The sequence below is a fragment of the Bos mutus genome, chromosome 1 (genome assembly GCF_027580195.1).
Source record: "Bos mutus isolate GX-2022 chromosome 1, NWIPB_WYAK_1.1, whole genome shotgun sequence".
NCBI classification, from domain to species: domain Eukaryota; kingdom Metazoa; phylum Chordata; class Mammalia; order Artiodactyla; family Bovidae; genus Bos; species Bos mutus.
In genome coordinates, this window is record NC_091617.1 from 117,360,388 (window position 1) to 117,376,964 (window position 16,577).

The 16,577-nt window shown below is 44.8% G+C and overlaps 1 protein-coding gene across 2 annotated transcripts in view; it reads left to right on the forward strand.

Annotated features, from left to right (window-relative positions):
- Window positions 1-3,391: 3,391 nt before the first annotated feature.
- The window catches only part of WWTR1 (WW domain containing transcription regulator 1), a 149,010-nt gene continuing 135,824 nt past the window's right edge, over window positions 3,392-16,577 (forward strand). Inside the window, exons 1-2 of one of the 2 annotated variants that reach the window (XM_070374802.1) lie at window positions 3,392-3,645; window positions 4,048-4,484. In XM_070374802.1, the coding sequence (XP_070230903.1) occupies window positions 4,054-4,484 (431 nt within the window). In that variant the 5' untranslated portion in view covers window positions 3,392-3,645; window positions 4,048-4,053. The remainder of the gene's footprint in view (window positions 3,646-4,047; window positions 4,485-16,577) is intronic. The other variant, XM_005906290.3, reaches the window with a different exon arrangement.

Genomic DNA, 16,577 nt, shown 5'->3' on the forward strand with positions numbered 1-16,577 from the left:
TTCTCTCTCTCCCCTATCTCAGGGTCTCTTCCTCTCCACCTGGTTTCTCCAGCAAAATAGTTGCACTTCTTCCCCACTGGCTCAGATCTCCCCAAAGTACAAAAGCAGAAACTTTCACACCTCCTTAGGGGTTCAAAGAGGGAACTAGCACAGCTGCAGGGCTGCATTTCCAGGTGAAGGCAGGTCACTGGCCCAGTCCAGATTTAAGGGGGAGGGACTCCATAAGGGTGTGACCAACAGAAGGGTGGTCCACTGAAGGGCAGCAGTGTCACAGACTACAACAATAGTATCTCCAATTTGTAAATGAGTCATCTGTGATTTAGGGAGGTTAAATTACTTGCCCCACATAGAGAATAGAGATAAGCATGGGAGAACAGATAAAATTTGTACACACTTGTCAAGACTCTGATGCTGGGAGAGATTGGGGGCAGGAGAAGAAGGGGACAACAGAGGATGAGATGGCTGGATGGCATCACTGACTCGATGGACGTGAGTCTGAGTGAACTCTGGGAGTTGGTGATGGACAGGGAGGCCTGGCGTGCTGCGATTCATGGGGTCACAAAGAGTCAGACACGACTGAGCGAATGAACTGAACTGACTGTCCCTCAGTATCACTGTGTGTGTGTGTGGGGTTGGCTCCAGAAAGAACGCCCCCTGAAACCCAAATCCAAGGATGCTCAAGTCCTTTATATAAAAATGGTGCAGTATTTAAATATAACCTACACATATCCTCCGACATACTTTAAATCATCTCCACATTTCTTATAATATCTAATACAATTAAATGCTATGAAATAGTTGTCAGTGTGGTGTAAATTCAAGTTTTGCTTTTTGGAACTCTGGATTTTTTTTTTTTTTTTAATCCACTGCGGATGTGGAATCCAAGGGATAAAAAAGGGCCGACTAAAATTTGTTTTAATCTAAAATCTTGTGAGGTGGGTACTGTTATTGTTCCTAATGTAGAATGAGGAAAACTCAGGAATAGAGAGTTGAACTACTTTGCCTCAGGTATTTTCCTCTGGAGATTCATTATACACTTGTCTCCTGTCTCTTACAGGGCACTACCTGATACACATATAGTGAAGTTGCTCAGTCATGTCCAACTCTTTGCGACTCCACGGACACCAGGCTCCTCTGTCCATGGGATTTTCTAGGCAAGAGTACTGGAGTGGGTTGTCATTTCCTTCTCCAGGGAACTTCCCGACCCAGGGATCGAACCCAGGTCTCCCACGTTGTAGACAGACACTTATATAAGGTGACTGTAAATGTTATTTAATCTGAAACTATTGTTTGAAGCACTGAAGCAAATCTCTTCAGCCACCCACTATCATATCTTATAGACTGGGAACTGGGAGTTTTCCCTTTGAGCTCTCACATGATCAGAGCCTTTCCCATTTCAGGCGTCTACTTTGTCCTCCATTATCTAGGGCTTGAAGTTTGGCAAGGAATGACAGCATCCTTGCCCACCCAACCTCAACCTTAATTCTCCCTGGCTGATTAACCTCATGATTCCCTCAGTAATTTCCTCTTTTCTAGCAACCAGGTATTTCCTAAGAAGCAAGACCTTCCTTCCTGGGTGAGGACCTCCCTGCAATAGGGCTAGCCCTAAAGGTCCATCCTTTCATTGTCAAGAGGCTTCTCAATTAGTAACCCTTTGGTCCCATTCACTTCCTGTAGTTTCAAAGCTAATTCCCTATTGTTGCAACTGTGGTGGCTTTTGAGAATAGCTTGCAAAGATGCTACTTCCCATGGAGTGACCTGCAGCAGCTTCCCCTTCCCTCTGCTGGTCCTGTGGGCAGAGGACTTACTGATGGAAAACAGTTTCAGAGTTTCCTAGAGGAGCCATGCTCTGCTTACCTTTGATAGTGATCTCTCAGGCAGCTTTGATTTTTCCCAGTCTGTGAGGAGCACACCCTCAGATATAGATAATGAAGAAGGGGGCTCACATAGGTGCCCTCTGCTCTGTTTTGGGCAGTGACAGGGAGCAGCCATTCAGGGAATGTGCTCTGAATACTCCTACCCTTTCCATGGCAAAACTATAGGATGGCCTTGTCTTTCCCATACACTTTTCTCCTTCACAGCAACTCCAGATTTTAATTTTGATTTTGTTCTACTCTAATAAAAACGTGGAGGCACAATACTTGCACTTTTATTTAACAAAAAGGTATGTAGGCAGGTATGTCTGCAAAGCGCTTTACATATATTGTCTCATGTGACTTATTTCATAAGCTTATGTTTGAATCCAGTAGGGTGGGGTGGGGTAGGGGTTTTCTGAAGCCGAATTTACCTCGCACACCACTCTCCTCTTCCCCCCCTCGACGGGAGGGGACAAGGAAAAGAAGGAATCGAGCTGCTTTGGAGGGCCAGGCCGCCTCCTACTTCCCGCAGCTGTCTTGCTAGGCCAGATCTAGAAGCAGGGGGTCTCCATCCCACGCCCAGATCCAGTCGGTGGGAGGGTGGGTGGTTTTTTCCGGGTCACTGGCGCACCCTCTCAATTCCCAGCCACCTGTTCCGGTTCCATCCCGGTTCCAGGCTCTCTGGAGGGCGTCAGGGACATTCCAATCCTCCCACGACCCGCGAGGATGTCGCGGGGGGGCATGCTGTCCCTTTCCAGCACCGAAGATTTGCCCAGGTTTCTTCTCAACCCCTGGTGACCCGAGTCACCCTGGAGAGGAAAAAAGAACTGATAAATGGTTTCAAGCTTGTTTGTTTACAGTGAACTAGTTGGCGAAGTCGCATCCCTAGCGACAGAGGCACTTTCTGGGCACCGTCTGCGCACGAGCAGACAATTGAAAGCCAAACAGCCGAGATGCCTCCTCGCCAGACCAAATATGGTCACATGCAGCCTCCCGTGGAAAGGCTGGCCTCGCTGGTGTCTCCCCGCGTCGGAGCGTACCCGGGCCCGCCCTTAGAATCACTGATCAGTGCCGCGCTCCGGCCTCCCGGCCTCGGTACCCGGCACGAAGAGAAGGCGCGGCACCCAGAACCCGCCCTTCTTCTGTCTGGGCCCCTTACTCGCGTGTCTTCCGCCGCCCCCAGCCTGGTTTCGGTCCACAAGTCCTTGATTAAACAGGCTCGGGCCACTTTCCCTTTGATCCCGCCCCAAGTCCGTGGTAAACTCAAAGGAATGCAGATCCAGGGTTCCGCGAGAGAGGTCAGCGCGACCAGGAGGAGTGGGTGGGGGGCACCCATCTCCTCTTATCCTGCAGAGTACCCAGCACGCCCAGGGTTTTCTGGTGCCAGGGTGGAAGGAGGAGGAGGAGGAAGGGGAGGGACGAGAAGGGGTAGGCAGGCTCGGGACTTGGAGGTAATGCATAATTCAACAGCTCAACTTTCGGACCCGCCTCTTTCCTGGGAGTGGGAGTTTGCTCCAAACTTTGTTTATGGGACAGTCCGGGATCCGCGGCGGCCGCGCAGTCTGCTTCTCCGCCTCTCCGCGGAGCGCGAGCGCCTGAGGCCAGTTCGGGGGATGTGAGAGCCGAAGCCTCTCGGCTGCCAGACACCGAGTAGGGTCGGGATTTGCCAGCCGGGCCCCAGCTCCAGCCCTGCAAGCTCGGGACGCAGCCGAGCGACCCAGGCCCAACGGCGAGTTCGGGCGGGACGGCGGCCACCGCACGCCCAGACTCGGCTTCGCTGCGCGCCCAGGTAGTGCCCGCTGGCGCGCGCCCGCTCACCCCGCACCACGCCAGGGCGCCCGGCTCCTCGGGCTTACCGAGTGGAGACGTCTTGGAGTTGGCTCGGGTTGAGACTTTGAGGGCGCTGCCTGCTCTGGGTAGTTTCGACCTGTCCTTAGACACCAGCAGTTTCATTAGCGTCTCCGGTGCAGTTAACTCCCAGCAGACACCCCCTCCCCCTTTCCTGGTAACTTCTTGGCTTCAAGAAAGTTGCATAATTCTGGAGGCCAGGAGGGACCCCTCCCCCATCCTGCTGGTCTAAGTGCTGGGTGTCTGGGATCCCGAGGCGGACACCTATCTGTCTCTTCTCTCTATTCTCCCCTTTAATTCTCAGACCTTCAATAAGAAGCTAATCTGACCTCCTTTCTCCTAGCAGAAGATGAATCCGGCTTCGGCGCCCCCACCGCTCCCGCCACCCGGGCAGCAAGTGATCCACGTCACTCAAGACCTAGACACGGACCTCGAAGCCCTCTTCAACTCGGTGATGAATCCCAAGCCCAGCTCGTGGCGGAAGAAGATCCTGCCCGAATCGTTCTTCAAGGAGCCTGACTCCGGCTCGCACTCGCGCCAGTCGAGCACCGACTCGTCCGGCGGCCACCCGGGGCCCCGACTGGCCGGCGGCGCCCAGCACGTCCGCTCGCACTCGTCCCCCGCGTCCCTGCAGCTGGGCACGGGCGCGGGCGCCGCGGTCAGCCCCGCGCAGCAGCACGCACATCTCCGTCAGCAGTCCTACGACGTGACCGACGAGCTGCCGCTGCCCCCGGGCTGGGAGATGACCTTTACGGCCACTGGTCAGAGGTACTTCCTCAAGTAAGTCAGCCTGGAGCAAGAGGGGGACACAGAGTCACAATACCCAGGCCGCGCGCGCTTGTTCTTGTGCGTATTCGTGACCGTGCGTGCATACTTGCGTGTGGGTGCCTGCGTGTTAATGTGTGTCCTTGCACGGCTTTTTTCCAGAAATCTGGGAGGCTGGAAGTGGGAGTTAGTTTTAGGGTGTTGGAATTGTAAGGGATCAGAAGCTGGGGCTGGTGGAGTTCATCCAGGATCCGGGAAGTTGCGAGATTTTCAGGACATGAAAATTCTTCGAGGTAGAAGAAAAAAGTACTTGGGCAGAATTCTCGTGAAACACCTAGATGACTATGCGTTGAGTCTGGAGTACTGATACTGGAGTACTTTGACTTCTGGACCCAAACTCTTACTCCTTTCCGGCCCACTCTAAGTCAGGTAACTCCTAGGCTGGTGCACTGCGATGTGACATCAAGATAGTTCTAGAACAGAACTGAGGCTTGGGGAGGAGAGAGGAGTTACTGGAGTAACAGTTACCTCTGTTACTGGAGGTGGTCTGCTGTCTCTCCACTGGAAAAGGGAACACTCACTGACTTAGGCCTTACAGCTCCCAGTTCGGTGACGTAATGACCATACAGCACCCCCCAGTGATGTAATTAGGAACTGCGTGGAGAAGTAGTTGTGGGCTGGACAAATCAATTGTGTGGAAATTGGGTCAGGAGTTCTATTGTGTTGCACTCGGTAACCTAGAATATCATCGATCAGGAGCTGCTTTGTAGTATTCCCCGACAGGTTGTTCTGGCTTTTCGATGTAGTGAATTTTACATTCGAGTGGAATTAGACTGTGTAGAAAAATGTATTCACAGGCATAAAGAAGGTTGCTTCAATTGTGGTACCCTAAAATAATTATATTCTGAAGGAGAAGCCAAGCTAGAACTTGAAACATAACCAGTGAGGTCATGGTGGGGTCAGGCCATCAATGGCCTGGATAGAAGTCCTGCCAACTGGAGCACTTGGTTCAGGATTGCCTGCACTGGCTGGCTGTTGATTGCCGTGGAGGAAAACTCGTCTTCTGAGAACTTGCCTTAGACTTTATTTTAAAGCCTATATATACATAAAATAGAGTAGTTTAGAAGTTGTTATGTGCAATTTTAATAAGGTAATATTTGATACTTTGATTGCTATGAGAGGCTGCTGCTGCTAAGTCACTTCAGTCGTGTCCGACTCTGTGCGACCCCATAGACGGCAGCCCACCAGGCTCTATGAGTGGACCTGATAACAAATACACAGTGATGGATGGAGGCTTATAATAGCCAACCATTTTACTCATACTGGTAGCCAGTTATTTCTTCTCCATCCCAAAGCTGTTGACATCTTGTGTAAGAAGGAGTTCTTTGTTATTGGTGGGGTTGATGTAGCGCTGAGAAGCCCTTGTCCGAAACAGTTGCTGATCGTTTTAGTCCACAACTGGTCTTCTGGTTATTGAGTGCTAGTGTGGACACATACTGAGTGCTTTGATCTAAATAGTTGGTGGAATTCAAGTATGTGATGTAATAGCATGACATTTTTCTAAGTGTGATGATATTGTTCTAAAGGATGGCATTAGTTTATATACTGTGTGTATGTGCAAAGTCATTTCCGACTCTTTGCAACCCTATGGACTGCAGCCTCCCAGACTCCTCTGTCCACGGGATTCTCCAGGCAAGAATATGGGAGTTGGCTGCCTTGCCCTCCTTCAGGGGATCTTCTCGACCCAGGGATTGAACGGGCATCTCTTGTGTCTCCTGAATTGGCAGGCAAGTTCTTTACCATTAGCTCCAGCCCTTATATACTATATAAAGGTCTGAAGCAGCATGTTGTGTTGCTTATTTAGGTAAATGCAGTTTTGAATATGTTATTGTGACTTTTGTAGAAATGGACTTAGTAGTACATACAAATAGAAAAAGACCCAATATTTTACAATAATTTTGGAAAATATTTTTGGTCCCAAATGATTTTTGAACTATGTTTATATATATATACATACACAAATATATATGATATGCGATAGGTATAACTGGTTGCTAAAAATAAGAAATAAGAGCTAGTCTTGCCTAATGTCTGAGGAAAGCTAGGGGAAAAGATCCCTAAACAAAAGCAAAACAAAAGAATTCTCTTTTATACACATTTTGAATGATTGGAGTAGCTCAAAAATATGTTCGTGAAAAGTGGAAGTTAGCCTTGGGTTTAGAAAAAATTGATCTGCTACATCTGCCTTATCCCCCCAACTAAAGCCACTCCTTGGCTTCCTGGGTGGCTCAGTGATGAAGAACCCACCTGCAATCCAGGAGATGAGGCAGGAACCATGGGTTTAATTCCTGGGTGGGAAAGATCCCCTGGAGGAGGAAATGGCAACCCACTCCAGTATTCCTGCCTGGAAAATCCCATGGACAGCCCATAGGGTGGCAAAAGACTTGGGCACAACTTAGCAACTAAACAACAACAATAACAGAAAGCCACTCCTCAGTCCAAAGCTGGGTGAATCTCCTTTGTACAGTCAGTGATGACAACAACTGGAAAAACATGTAGATAATAGGTCTGTAGGCTTGAGCTGATAACAATCCTTGAAAATTGTTGGCCAAGTAGCTAAGGGAATTTAAGAAATTAAATCACTGTGATCATTGTCTTTTGAGATAAAGAACTCTTCCAAGAGTTCTCTGAATTTCTTTCGGAGCTTTGTTAAAGTTGGAATAAGGTGAACGTTATATGTCATATTTTGTTTCATCAAGCAGTGTATCTTGGTGGATTTAAGTAGAAGCTTGGAAAATGATGGCCGCTGACCCTGGATTAATTTTCATAAAAATCTACCCATGACTTTGCACCATCATCTGTGAAATGGGGCTAGCAGTAGAATCGTATTCTTGATTCTGTCAGGAGTAGAGGGCTTTATAAATCAGAAATCAAATGATTTCATAATTGACAAGGTCATTTTTTAGGGGAAGGTTAGAAAATTGAGGCCAGGGAAGGGTATCAACATGACTTTGGGAAAGTCACGTGCTTATTTATTGGTGGACTGGCCCTCTAATCTGTTGCCTTTACTTCAGGAGCAATTTTCCCTTTTCCATGCCCCACTTAATCCCCATGTCACTTTCCCAGTTGAACAATGAGCTATGTGGGATATAAAGCCTGGACATCTAAGAGGCTTTAAACAGTTTTTGTCATTTTCTCAGGTAAGATTGTTCTTATGTATACAATGTAATTATTTTCTGACACCTGTTAAAGGACACCTTTTCTCAGTGTTCAAACCTTCCCTGTGATGTTAGGGTGCCATTTAACTGTGGGCTGGATGGAACCAGGCCATGTTAAAACGCAGGGCCTCTGAGATGACTGCACCGTTTCTGCTGTTCTCTACAGCTCATAAATCAGGTTGGGGTGTGTAGGTGTTGGGCTCTCCGCAACAGGGTTTGAACACTGATCACATTAAAATTAAAAAAATAAATGTCTGGTTATAAATGGAATACATTTGGTGTATCTAGACCAGAAAATAGAGAATTATAAAGAAGAAAATGATCTGGCTTCAGTAGAACTTTCCATTCTTACAGAAAAATTGTATTTGAATAACATATTCTATAAGAGAATATATCCCTACTCTTAAATATAATTCCAGCTGTAACATTTGCTGCCACTCCCAGGTTTTAGTAATAATTTTAGTGTTTAGCCTTTTCTGTAATGTGTGGTAGAAATTTATTTTTGTCAAAATTTCTCAAGGCTCACAGAGGCAACTTTTAAATTTTTTAAAAAACTGTTTCTGTATTTAATTCTTAGATTCTTACCTTCTTAACCCTTTAAGTAACATGCTTTTACCACTATTGTTATCAATATTTAACTCCTAATAAGAAAATGAGAAGACTCTTGAGAGTCCCTTGGACTGCAAGGAGATCCAACCAGTCCATTCTAAAGGAGATCAGTCCTGGGTTTTCTTTGGAAAGACTGATGCTAAAGCTGAAACTCCAGTACTTTGGCCACCTCATACGAAGAGTTGACTCATTGGAAAAGACTCTGATGCTGGGAGGGATTGGGGGCAGGAGGAGAAGGGGATGACAGAGGATGAGATGGCTGGATGGCATCACTGACTCGATGGACGTGAGTCTCAGTGAACTTCGGGAGTTGGTGATGGACAGGGAGGCCTGGCGTGCTGCGATTCATGGGGTTGCAAAGAGTCGGACATGACTGAGCAACTGAACTGAACTGAAGAAAATGAGAAATGTAGCTCCTTAAAATGTTTCTTTTTTCCTCTCCCAAGTTTGATATTTACATTATTTTGAGTTTGTCTGTTAGGTCACCTTTGTTATTTTCTGGAAACTTTTGACAGTATTTCTTGACTCCCCATTTTGTAAGTCAAGGAGATTTGGGTGGCTGGCAGTTCCACAGTTTGCTTTTTGTTTGTGACACCTCAACATTCCAAAGCTCTGAATCCATGACTAATAAAAATGTTGTGCTTTGCCCCCCAATTGACTGTATTCGTAAATTCTTCTTGAAGTTGAAAAACTGGAAGCAACATTTAATATAATTTACTGCCTTGTGTATTAGATTGGGTCTTAGACTTGCACACTGGGTCTGGTGTCAGCACTCCTGAGACACTCAGGAGGATATATCCAGCAACAAAGTCAAATGGATTCTTTCTTTTCACTTTTCATCAGTTGTTTAAATTTGTGTCACCTTTTAGTTTCTTCATATTTGGACCTTGACTTTCGTAAAGATTTTTTTTCTTAGTATTTCTAATCGCCTTTTTATGCATTGATATGTTATTTGCCTTTATTATGATCTCAAAATTTTCTAGGCTCGAAATCCCCTTGGTTGTCAGGTTTCTTTTCCTTAAGCTTTTATGTCCAGATTCCTTAATCTTTGTGTCCCATTCTGGTTTCTCTCTAGACCTGCAACAGGACTGTCATCCTAGGACTTCTCTTTCTTTCCATGGCTAGAAAAGCTGAAGTACAAACTTCAGTAACTTCTTAAGAGATGTTTGTGGGAGGTAAAGTTTTCAAATTCTTTTCAGTTAGAAAAGATTTCGTTTAAAATTGTTAAGTTTTACTTTTCTTAAAAAAGAACTGACTCTGGCTGGTTTTCTCTGTTTACCTTTGGTTGACTAGATAATGTTCTTGTTTTCATGAAGAGCCTTTGTTAATCAAAAAAAATTATTTGCTGCCTTAGTTTCCTTGTCTGTAAAATAAGGATCATAATACCTATTTCATGGTATTTGGAAGATTAGATAACATACCTGAAGTGTCTGGTACATAGTCGAATTTCAGTACAAGTTCATTCTTGCCTCCCCACATGCATACTCTTGTCTACCTGGCCAAAATCAGATGCAGAGACTTTGGTAGTAGGGTAAACTAATTTTGGCTCTTAATTAAGGTTTGGTGCTGAATGACAGCCTGGATCTGGAATTGCAAGCTGATTTTTAAAGTTGAAAATAAGAACTGACAGTCCATCTTTGTGTTAAAAAAAACCTAAATAGGGATCCCCACCTTGGGGCATGGTGGCTTTTTGCTGCAGCATCTTGGGCAAAAGGTATCCAATCACTTCTGAGGAAAGTCTACTTTCTGATTTTTATAATTTGGCTTGTGGCTGCTAGTTTTGTGTGTGGGCTGGAGTTGGAAGGGGAGTGGGATTGAGAAGTGGGGAGAGATGAGAAGGGGAGGTAACTGACATGTGTTGATTATCTGTTCTATGCCAGAGGAGGCGGGGAGCTGAATCGGTGCTTCTCAGGGAGATCAGAAGCACCCATGGGGCCCACTCCTGACACTTGTGTGTGGAAACTTTATTCAGAACCCTAGGTGCTTTTCACATATTCTTTCTTTTAACCCTCACAGTGACCTGTGAACAGGTACATATTATTATACCATTTTACTGTTGAGGAAACTGAGGCACAATAAGGTTGAGTACATGACCCAGGGTCACATAACAGGCACGTGGCAGAGATGGGATTAGATTTGTGATTCTCAAACCTGTCCTACCCTTGTATTCTGTTGCCTCATGCCAATTACTGCCCATAATTAGTCCCTGTAATTAGGTATCCTTGGTGACCAGATAACTTTGGAGTGGTGGGTGGAGCACTAGGGTTTGCTTCCAGGCTCAGTCTGGGCAATCAGATTTGGAGCTCTTATTGTTGGAGAGAGAGCAAGAGAGATGATAAAGCAAATCAACCAGAAATGGGTAGTCTATGGACAATGACTATATTTTCTCATTGAGATTTTCACCATTCATGAATCCATACCATTTTGCAGGGAACACAGCTGTGACATGGCGGGAGGATGACCTAATTTATGCCAGGATTGGATGTGTTCCTGATGAAATATAGTTAGGTAACGTGAGTAAAGTAGCTTAAGGGAGAAAAGGGTACTTCTCATTGTCTTTATAATTGCAGAGATTGATTAGGAATAAATTGCTTAAAGGGTTAAGTGATCTTAATTTCTGTCTGTTGACAAATTGAGTTAAGACAAGTGGGAATTATACCCTTATCATCCTTGTCTTTCCTTTCCTCCCTCCTGGGGTCAGGAAATATCTAACCACAGAAGAGGGTGATGGAAGTGAAAGAACCCACCAATCCAGAAGATAATTTTTTTAAAAAGTGTGATTAGGAAGACTGAGGGTTGAAGTAATAAACTTATTGTTGAAGGGCAAGTTCTGAGGGGATGGCCTGTCCACTGAGGGACTGTGAATATTTTAGTGCGTTGAAATATCAGCAGAGCAGTTTTCCAAAGTGTATTCCTAGGAACCCTAGTCCACTCAGATACTTTGTGAACAAAAGTTCACAAAGACCAATAGATTTGAGATACGTTGCATGCTCTATCCCTCTTTTGGAATTTCACAATACGCATTAATGATTCCAGAGTCACTTATTACAAAGCTAGTTCATTTTTAAACCAATATTTCACAAGCATATTTAATTTTTGAACATTTTACTCCAACTGTCATCTCTTACCATCCACCCAGGAATGTTCTGTAGACTTTGGGAAGCCTTTTTGTGACCTTCACTGTTACTTCTCTAGTTGAGAGTTTCATATTTAAATCAAGTTATAGTTTTTCTTTTCAGTATGCTTTGTGTATGTGTTAGGCTTTCATTTGTATTTCTTGGTTTAATAGTCAGTTACCAATGCTTAGAGATAAGAAATGGCCTTAAATATCAAACAAGTGGGGTATAACATAAAAAAGACCCAACAGTTATGGTACCTTGTGTAAGTATCATAATCCTGATACTATTTAAAAAAGTATGTGTGTGTGTCTGTCTGATAGAGGGTTCCATGAACAAAGTGTTTTCAATGGTCATTTGTGGGATTATGGAGATTTTTCTTGTCTAGTTTCTGTTTTCCTGTATGTTCCAAATGTTGCACAATAAACATAAATCTGGATAAGTAGGGTAAAAATCACAGGAGAGAGCAAGCACAGAGGCAAGGGAAGATGGAGGGGTAGATTTGGGTAGATGTGTGGGGCATGAGGGAATCTGAAAGCCTTAGCTCAGTAACTGAAGCCTGGAGCTTTTGTTACCAAGGAAGTCCTCTTTGGGAACTGCCTGTGTTTTCCTTGTTTTGGGTTCTTTTCTTTTTCTTTCTTTTTAAAAAGTTTTTATTGAAGTGTAGTTGAATTACAGTGTTGTGCTAATTGCTGCTCTGCAGCAAAGTGATTCAGTTATGCACGATAGTGTTAGTCCCTCAGTCGTGTGACTCTTTGCAACCCCATGAACTGGGTAGCCTGCCAGCCTCCTCTGTCCATGGACTTCTCCAGGCAAGAATACTGGAGTGGGTTGCCATTCCCTTCTCAGGGGGATCTTTCCAACCCTGGGATTGAACCCGGGTCTCCTGCATTGCAGGCAGATTCTTTACTGTCTGAGCCACCAGGGAACATATTTGACACAGTAATTGCTAAAATCTTAACCAAAATTTCTCCATAGAAGTCAGGATAAGAAGTAGACTTGATGGCAGCAGATCTTCTGAATTTCCTTTAACATATTTTTAATTTGCATGCTCTCTTTCTTGGACTTCTAGCTTTTATTTAATGTTCCATCTAGACACAGCAGATGACAAGGGGAAAAATGATGTTCGATGAAGTGAAATCAGCAATATATGCCAAGTGCTTAGTGCCATGCCTGGCTCCCCTGAAAGTTGACTTATTCCTGTTCTTGTTCCTGGTTGAGATGGTGATGGGGCCTTGCCTTTGTGCCACCTTAAGAGATCTTAACTGGTTCAGCATCTACCAGGAAAAATCACTGCACTGCTCTTATGTGCCCGTTCAGGGCACTGTGTGGAGAGGGGAGAAATCGGGCAGGTTTTCAGACCCCAGGCAGCTGACAGTCTAGCTGGAGAATCATGAAGAATACAGACACAATCAGGCTGAAAGCCCCTTTCTGACCTGTGTGCAGCTGCTCTCCCAGCTTGGAAGCGCTTTGAGGTGTGTCCCAATAAGTCAGTCATTTCTATTATGGTAACAGATCTGAAACTTCCAGCTGGTCTGGATGGCTTTTAGTTTCTCCCATTGGCTACACTCCTTCTGGCCTCAGGAACTTGGCACAAGCTGCTACCTGTGCCTGGAACATTATTTCCCCGCTTTTTGCCTGGTTAACACCCACACTACCTTCAGGCATCAGCTGAGGTGCCAGCCCTGCAGGAGGTTTTCCCTGACTCACAGCCCCCGCACTGGCGTAGATGCTTCGGCTAGGTTCTCCCATAGCCCTCCGTGTCTCCCCAGATTAGCATTGCCGCTGTATCACTGTGTGTTTTTCTTTGTGTGTGTGTGTGTGGTTTTTTTTTTGGCTGTGCCTCACTGTGTGTGCAATCTTAGTTCTCCAACCAGGGATGGAACCCAAGCCCTCTGCAGTGGAAACTCGGCTGTCCCAACCACGGGACTGCCTGAAATTACCCTTATTACTGATTTATTTCTCTTTCTTACTACACTGTAACTTCCATGAGGGCAAGAGTGGATGTTTTCCTTGCTTTGTCATTGTATAACCCGAGCACAGTGCCTGGCACATAGGTAGATGCTTGATAAGGAAAGAATCCTGTAATATTTTCTTTTAAATCTTTGCAAGCTTACAGCCTGGAATTCCTTGTAGGAATCTTCATGTTCGGGAATCATATCTGTCCCCTGCCTGGACTGAAAATTTAGAACCCTAGCTCGATGTACTAAATGCAGTGGTGAGGAAGATGGATGAAGGATGGGTATTCAGAGATGTTGTGGGGTGCCAAAACAGAACATGTTCACTGGGGGGAAATGTATATACTAGATTTTTTTTATTAAAAATATATATTTCTTTGTGATGGATTTTCTGCAAATACTGAAATACTGAATATTTGTCTGTCTCCCAATTTGTCCATGAAAAACCTTTCTTGGGGTTCACAGGTTGAGAAGCAACTGTGACAATCCTTTAATCCATCAAAAAAGTAGAAAACACAAGCAAAAGAAATATAACCCAAGTGAACAAACATAACTTTTACTGACTTGGTTTTATCTTTGAATTTCTTTTTAAAACATGACACTTGGGGAATTCCCTGGTGGGTTGGTGGTTAGGATTTCGTGCTCAGACTGCTGGGGGCTCAGGTTGAAACTTGGTTGGGGAAGTAGGATCCTGCAGTTCCCCCCCTCACCCCCAAAAGATGGCTTTTTAATATACTCTCATCAAAAAATTTAAGCAGAGCTGAAGAATGTAAAGTGAAAAATAAAAGTACTCCACCCTCTAGTTTTACTCAATGGAATCACTGTTCACATTTGCTTGTGTATCTTCCAGGGATTTATTATGTATACACATGACCTCATTTATACTTGCATCAGTTGGTTGTTTGGGGATCTTGGGAACCACAGCTTAGGTGGTCTCTTTTTCTGGTTGGTCCTCACACACCCTCAGGACTGAGTATAGATATGAGTTAAATTCTGGGGAACTTCATGAGGTTCTTGATGGGCGAAAAGCCTCATTGGGGTAACTATAGTTCAGAGACTGGGATTTGGCTTTGTGGTTTGGAAAATTGATGTCCTTGATGCTCCAAAACCGATCAGGATGTGGGTTGTACTGGGATGAAATGGGGATAGACATTTTAACTGCAGTTTCAGAATTCACAAGCCATAACTTGAATATTCTGCCACTCTGGAATGAAGGTACTCACTCACATGAGTGACTCAGTCATGGGGGAATTGCTTTGGTGGTGCTGGAAAAGGGAAGAAGTGAAATCAGTCATTTGAGGGCTAGTGAAATCATTTCAGGGACACTAAAGAGGTAAATTGGATAGGATTTGGTAATGGAGGAGATAAGGGCTGTGAGAAAAGGAGATGAATGGAAAATTTTCAGGTTACTGGCTGTATAATGGCTTGAATGGTAGTACTTCTTGTTATAATGAGCAGTATTGGAAACTTTAAAAGAGGCTGAGAAACATTTTAACATGTTAAAGATACCCAGATCAGATCAGATCAGATCAGTCGCTCAGTCGTGTCCGACTCTTTGCGACCCCATGAATCGCAGCACGCCAGGCCTCCCTGTCCATCACCAACTCCCGGAGTTCACTGAGACTCATGTCCATCAAGTCCGTGATGCCATCCAGCCATCTCATCCTCTGTCATCCCCTTCTCTTCCTGCCCCCAATCCCTCCCAGCATCAGAGTCTTTTCCAATGAGTCAACTCTTCGCATGAGCTGGCCAAAGTACTGGAGTTTCAGCCTCAGCATCATTCCTTCCAAAGAAATCCCAGGGCTGATCTCCTTCAGAATGGACTGGTTGGATCTCCTTGCAGTCCAAGGGACTCTCAAGAGTCTTCTCCAACACCACAGTTCAAAAGCATCAATTCTTCAGCGCTCAGCCTTCTTCATAGTCCAACTCTCACATCCATACATGACCACAGGAAAAACCATAGCCTTGACTAGACGAACCTTCGTTGGCAAAGTAATGTCTCTGCTTTTCAATATGCTATCTAGGTTGGTCATAACCTTCCTTCCAAGGAGTAAGCGTCTTTTAATTTCATGGCTGCGGTCACCATCTGCAGTGATTTTGGAGCCCAGAAAAATAAAGTCTGACACTGTTTCCACTGTTTCCCCATCTATTTCCCATGAAGTGGTGGGACCGGATGCCATGATCTTCGTTTTTTGAATGTTGAGCTTTAAGCCAACTTTTTCACTCTCCACTTTCACTTTCATCAAGAGGCTTTTGAGTTCCTCTTCACTTTCTGCCATAAGGGTGGTGTCATCTGCATATCTGAGGTTATTGATGTTTCTCCTGGCACTCTTGATTCCAGCTTGTGCTTCTTCCAGCCCAGCGTTTCTCATGATGTACTCTGCATAGAATTTAAATAAACAGGGTGACAATATACAGCCTTGACGAACTCCTTTTCCGATTTGGAACCAGTCTGTTGTTCCATGTCCAGTTCTAACTGTTGCTTCCTGACCTGCATACAGATTTCTCAAGAGGCAGGTCAGGTGGTCTGGTATTCCCATCTCTTGAAGAATTTTCCACAGTTTATTGTGATCCACACAGTCAAAGGCTTTGGCATAGTCAAGAAAGCAGAAATAGATGTTTTTCTGGAACTCTCATGCTTTTTCCATGATCCAGCGGATGTTGGCAATCTGATCTCTGGTTCCTCTGCCTTTTCTAAAACCAGCTTGAACATCAGGAAGTTCACGGTTCACATATTGCTGAAGCCTGGCTTGGAGAATTTTGAGCATTACTTTACTAGTGTGTGAGATGAGTGCAATTGTGCGGTAGTTTGAGCATTCTTTGGCATTGCCTTTCTTTGGGATTGAAATGAAAACTGACCTTTTCCAGTCCTGTGGCCACTGCTGAGTTTTCCAAATTTGCTGGGATATTGAGTGCAGCACTTTCACAGCATCATCTTTCAGGATTTGGAATAGCTCAACTGGAATTCCATCACCTCCACTAGCTTTGTTCGTAGTGATGCTTTCTAAGGCCCACTTGACTTCACATTCCAGGATGTCTGGCTCTAGGTCAGTGATCACACCATCAAGGGAGATATATATATATATATATATGCCCCCCCAGGCAACTATGTCTTGTTTGTATTATCTATATAACTATGATCATAGATTATTATTAGTAGTAGTATTCAAATCCAGAAGTGGATGAGATTCCTTAGAGAGAGGTTAC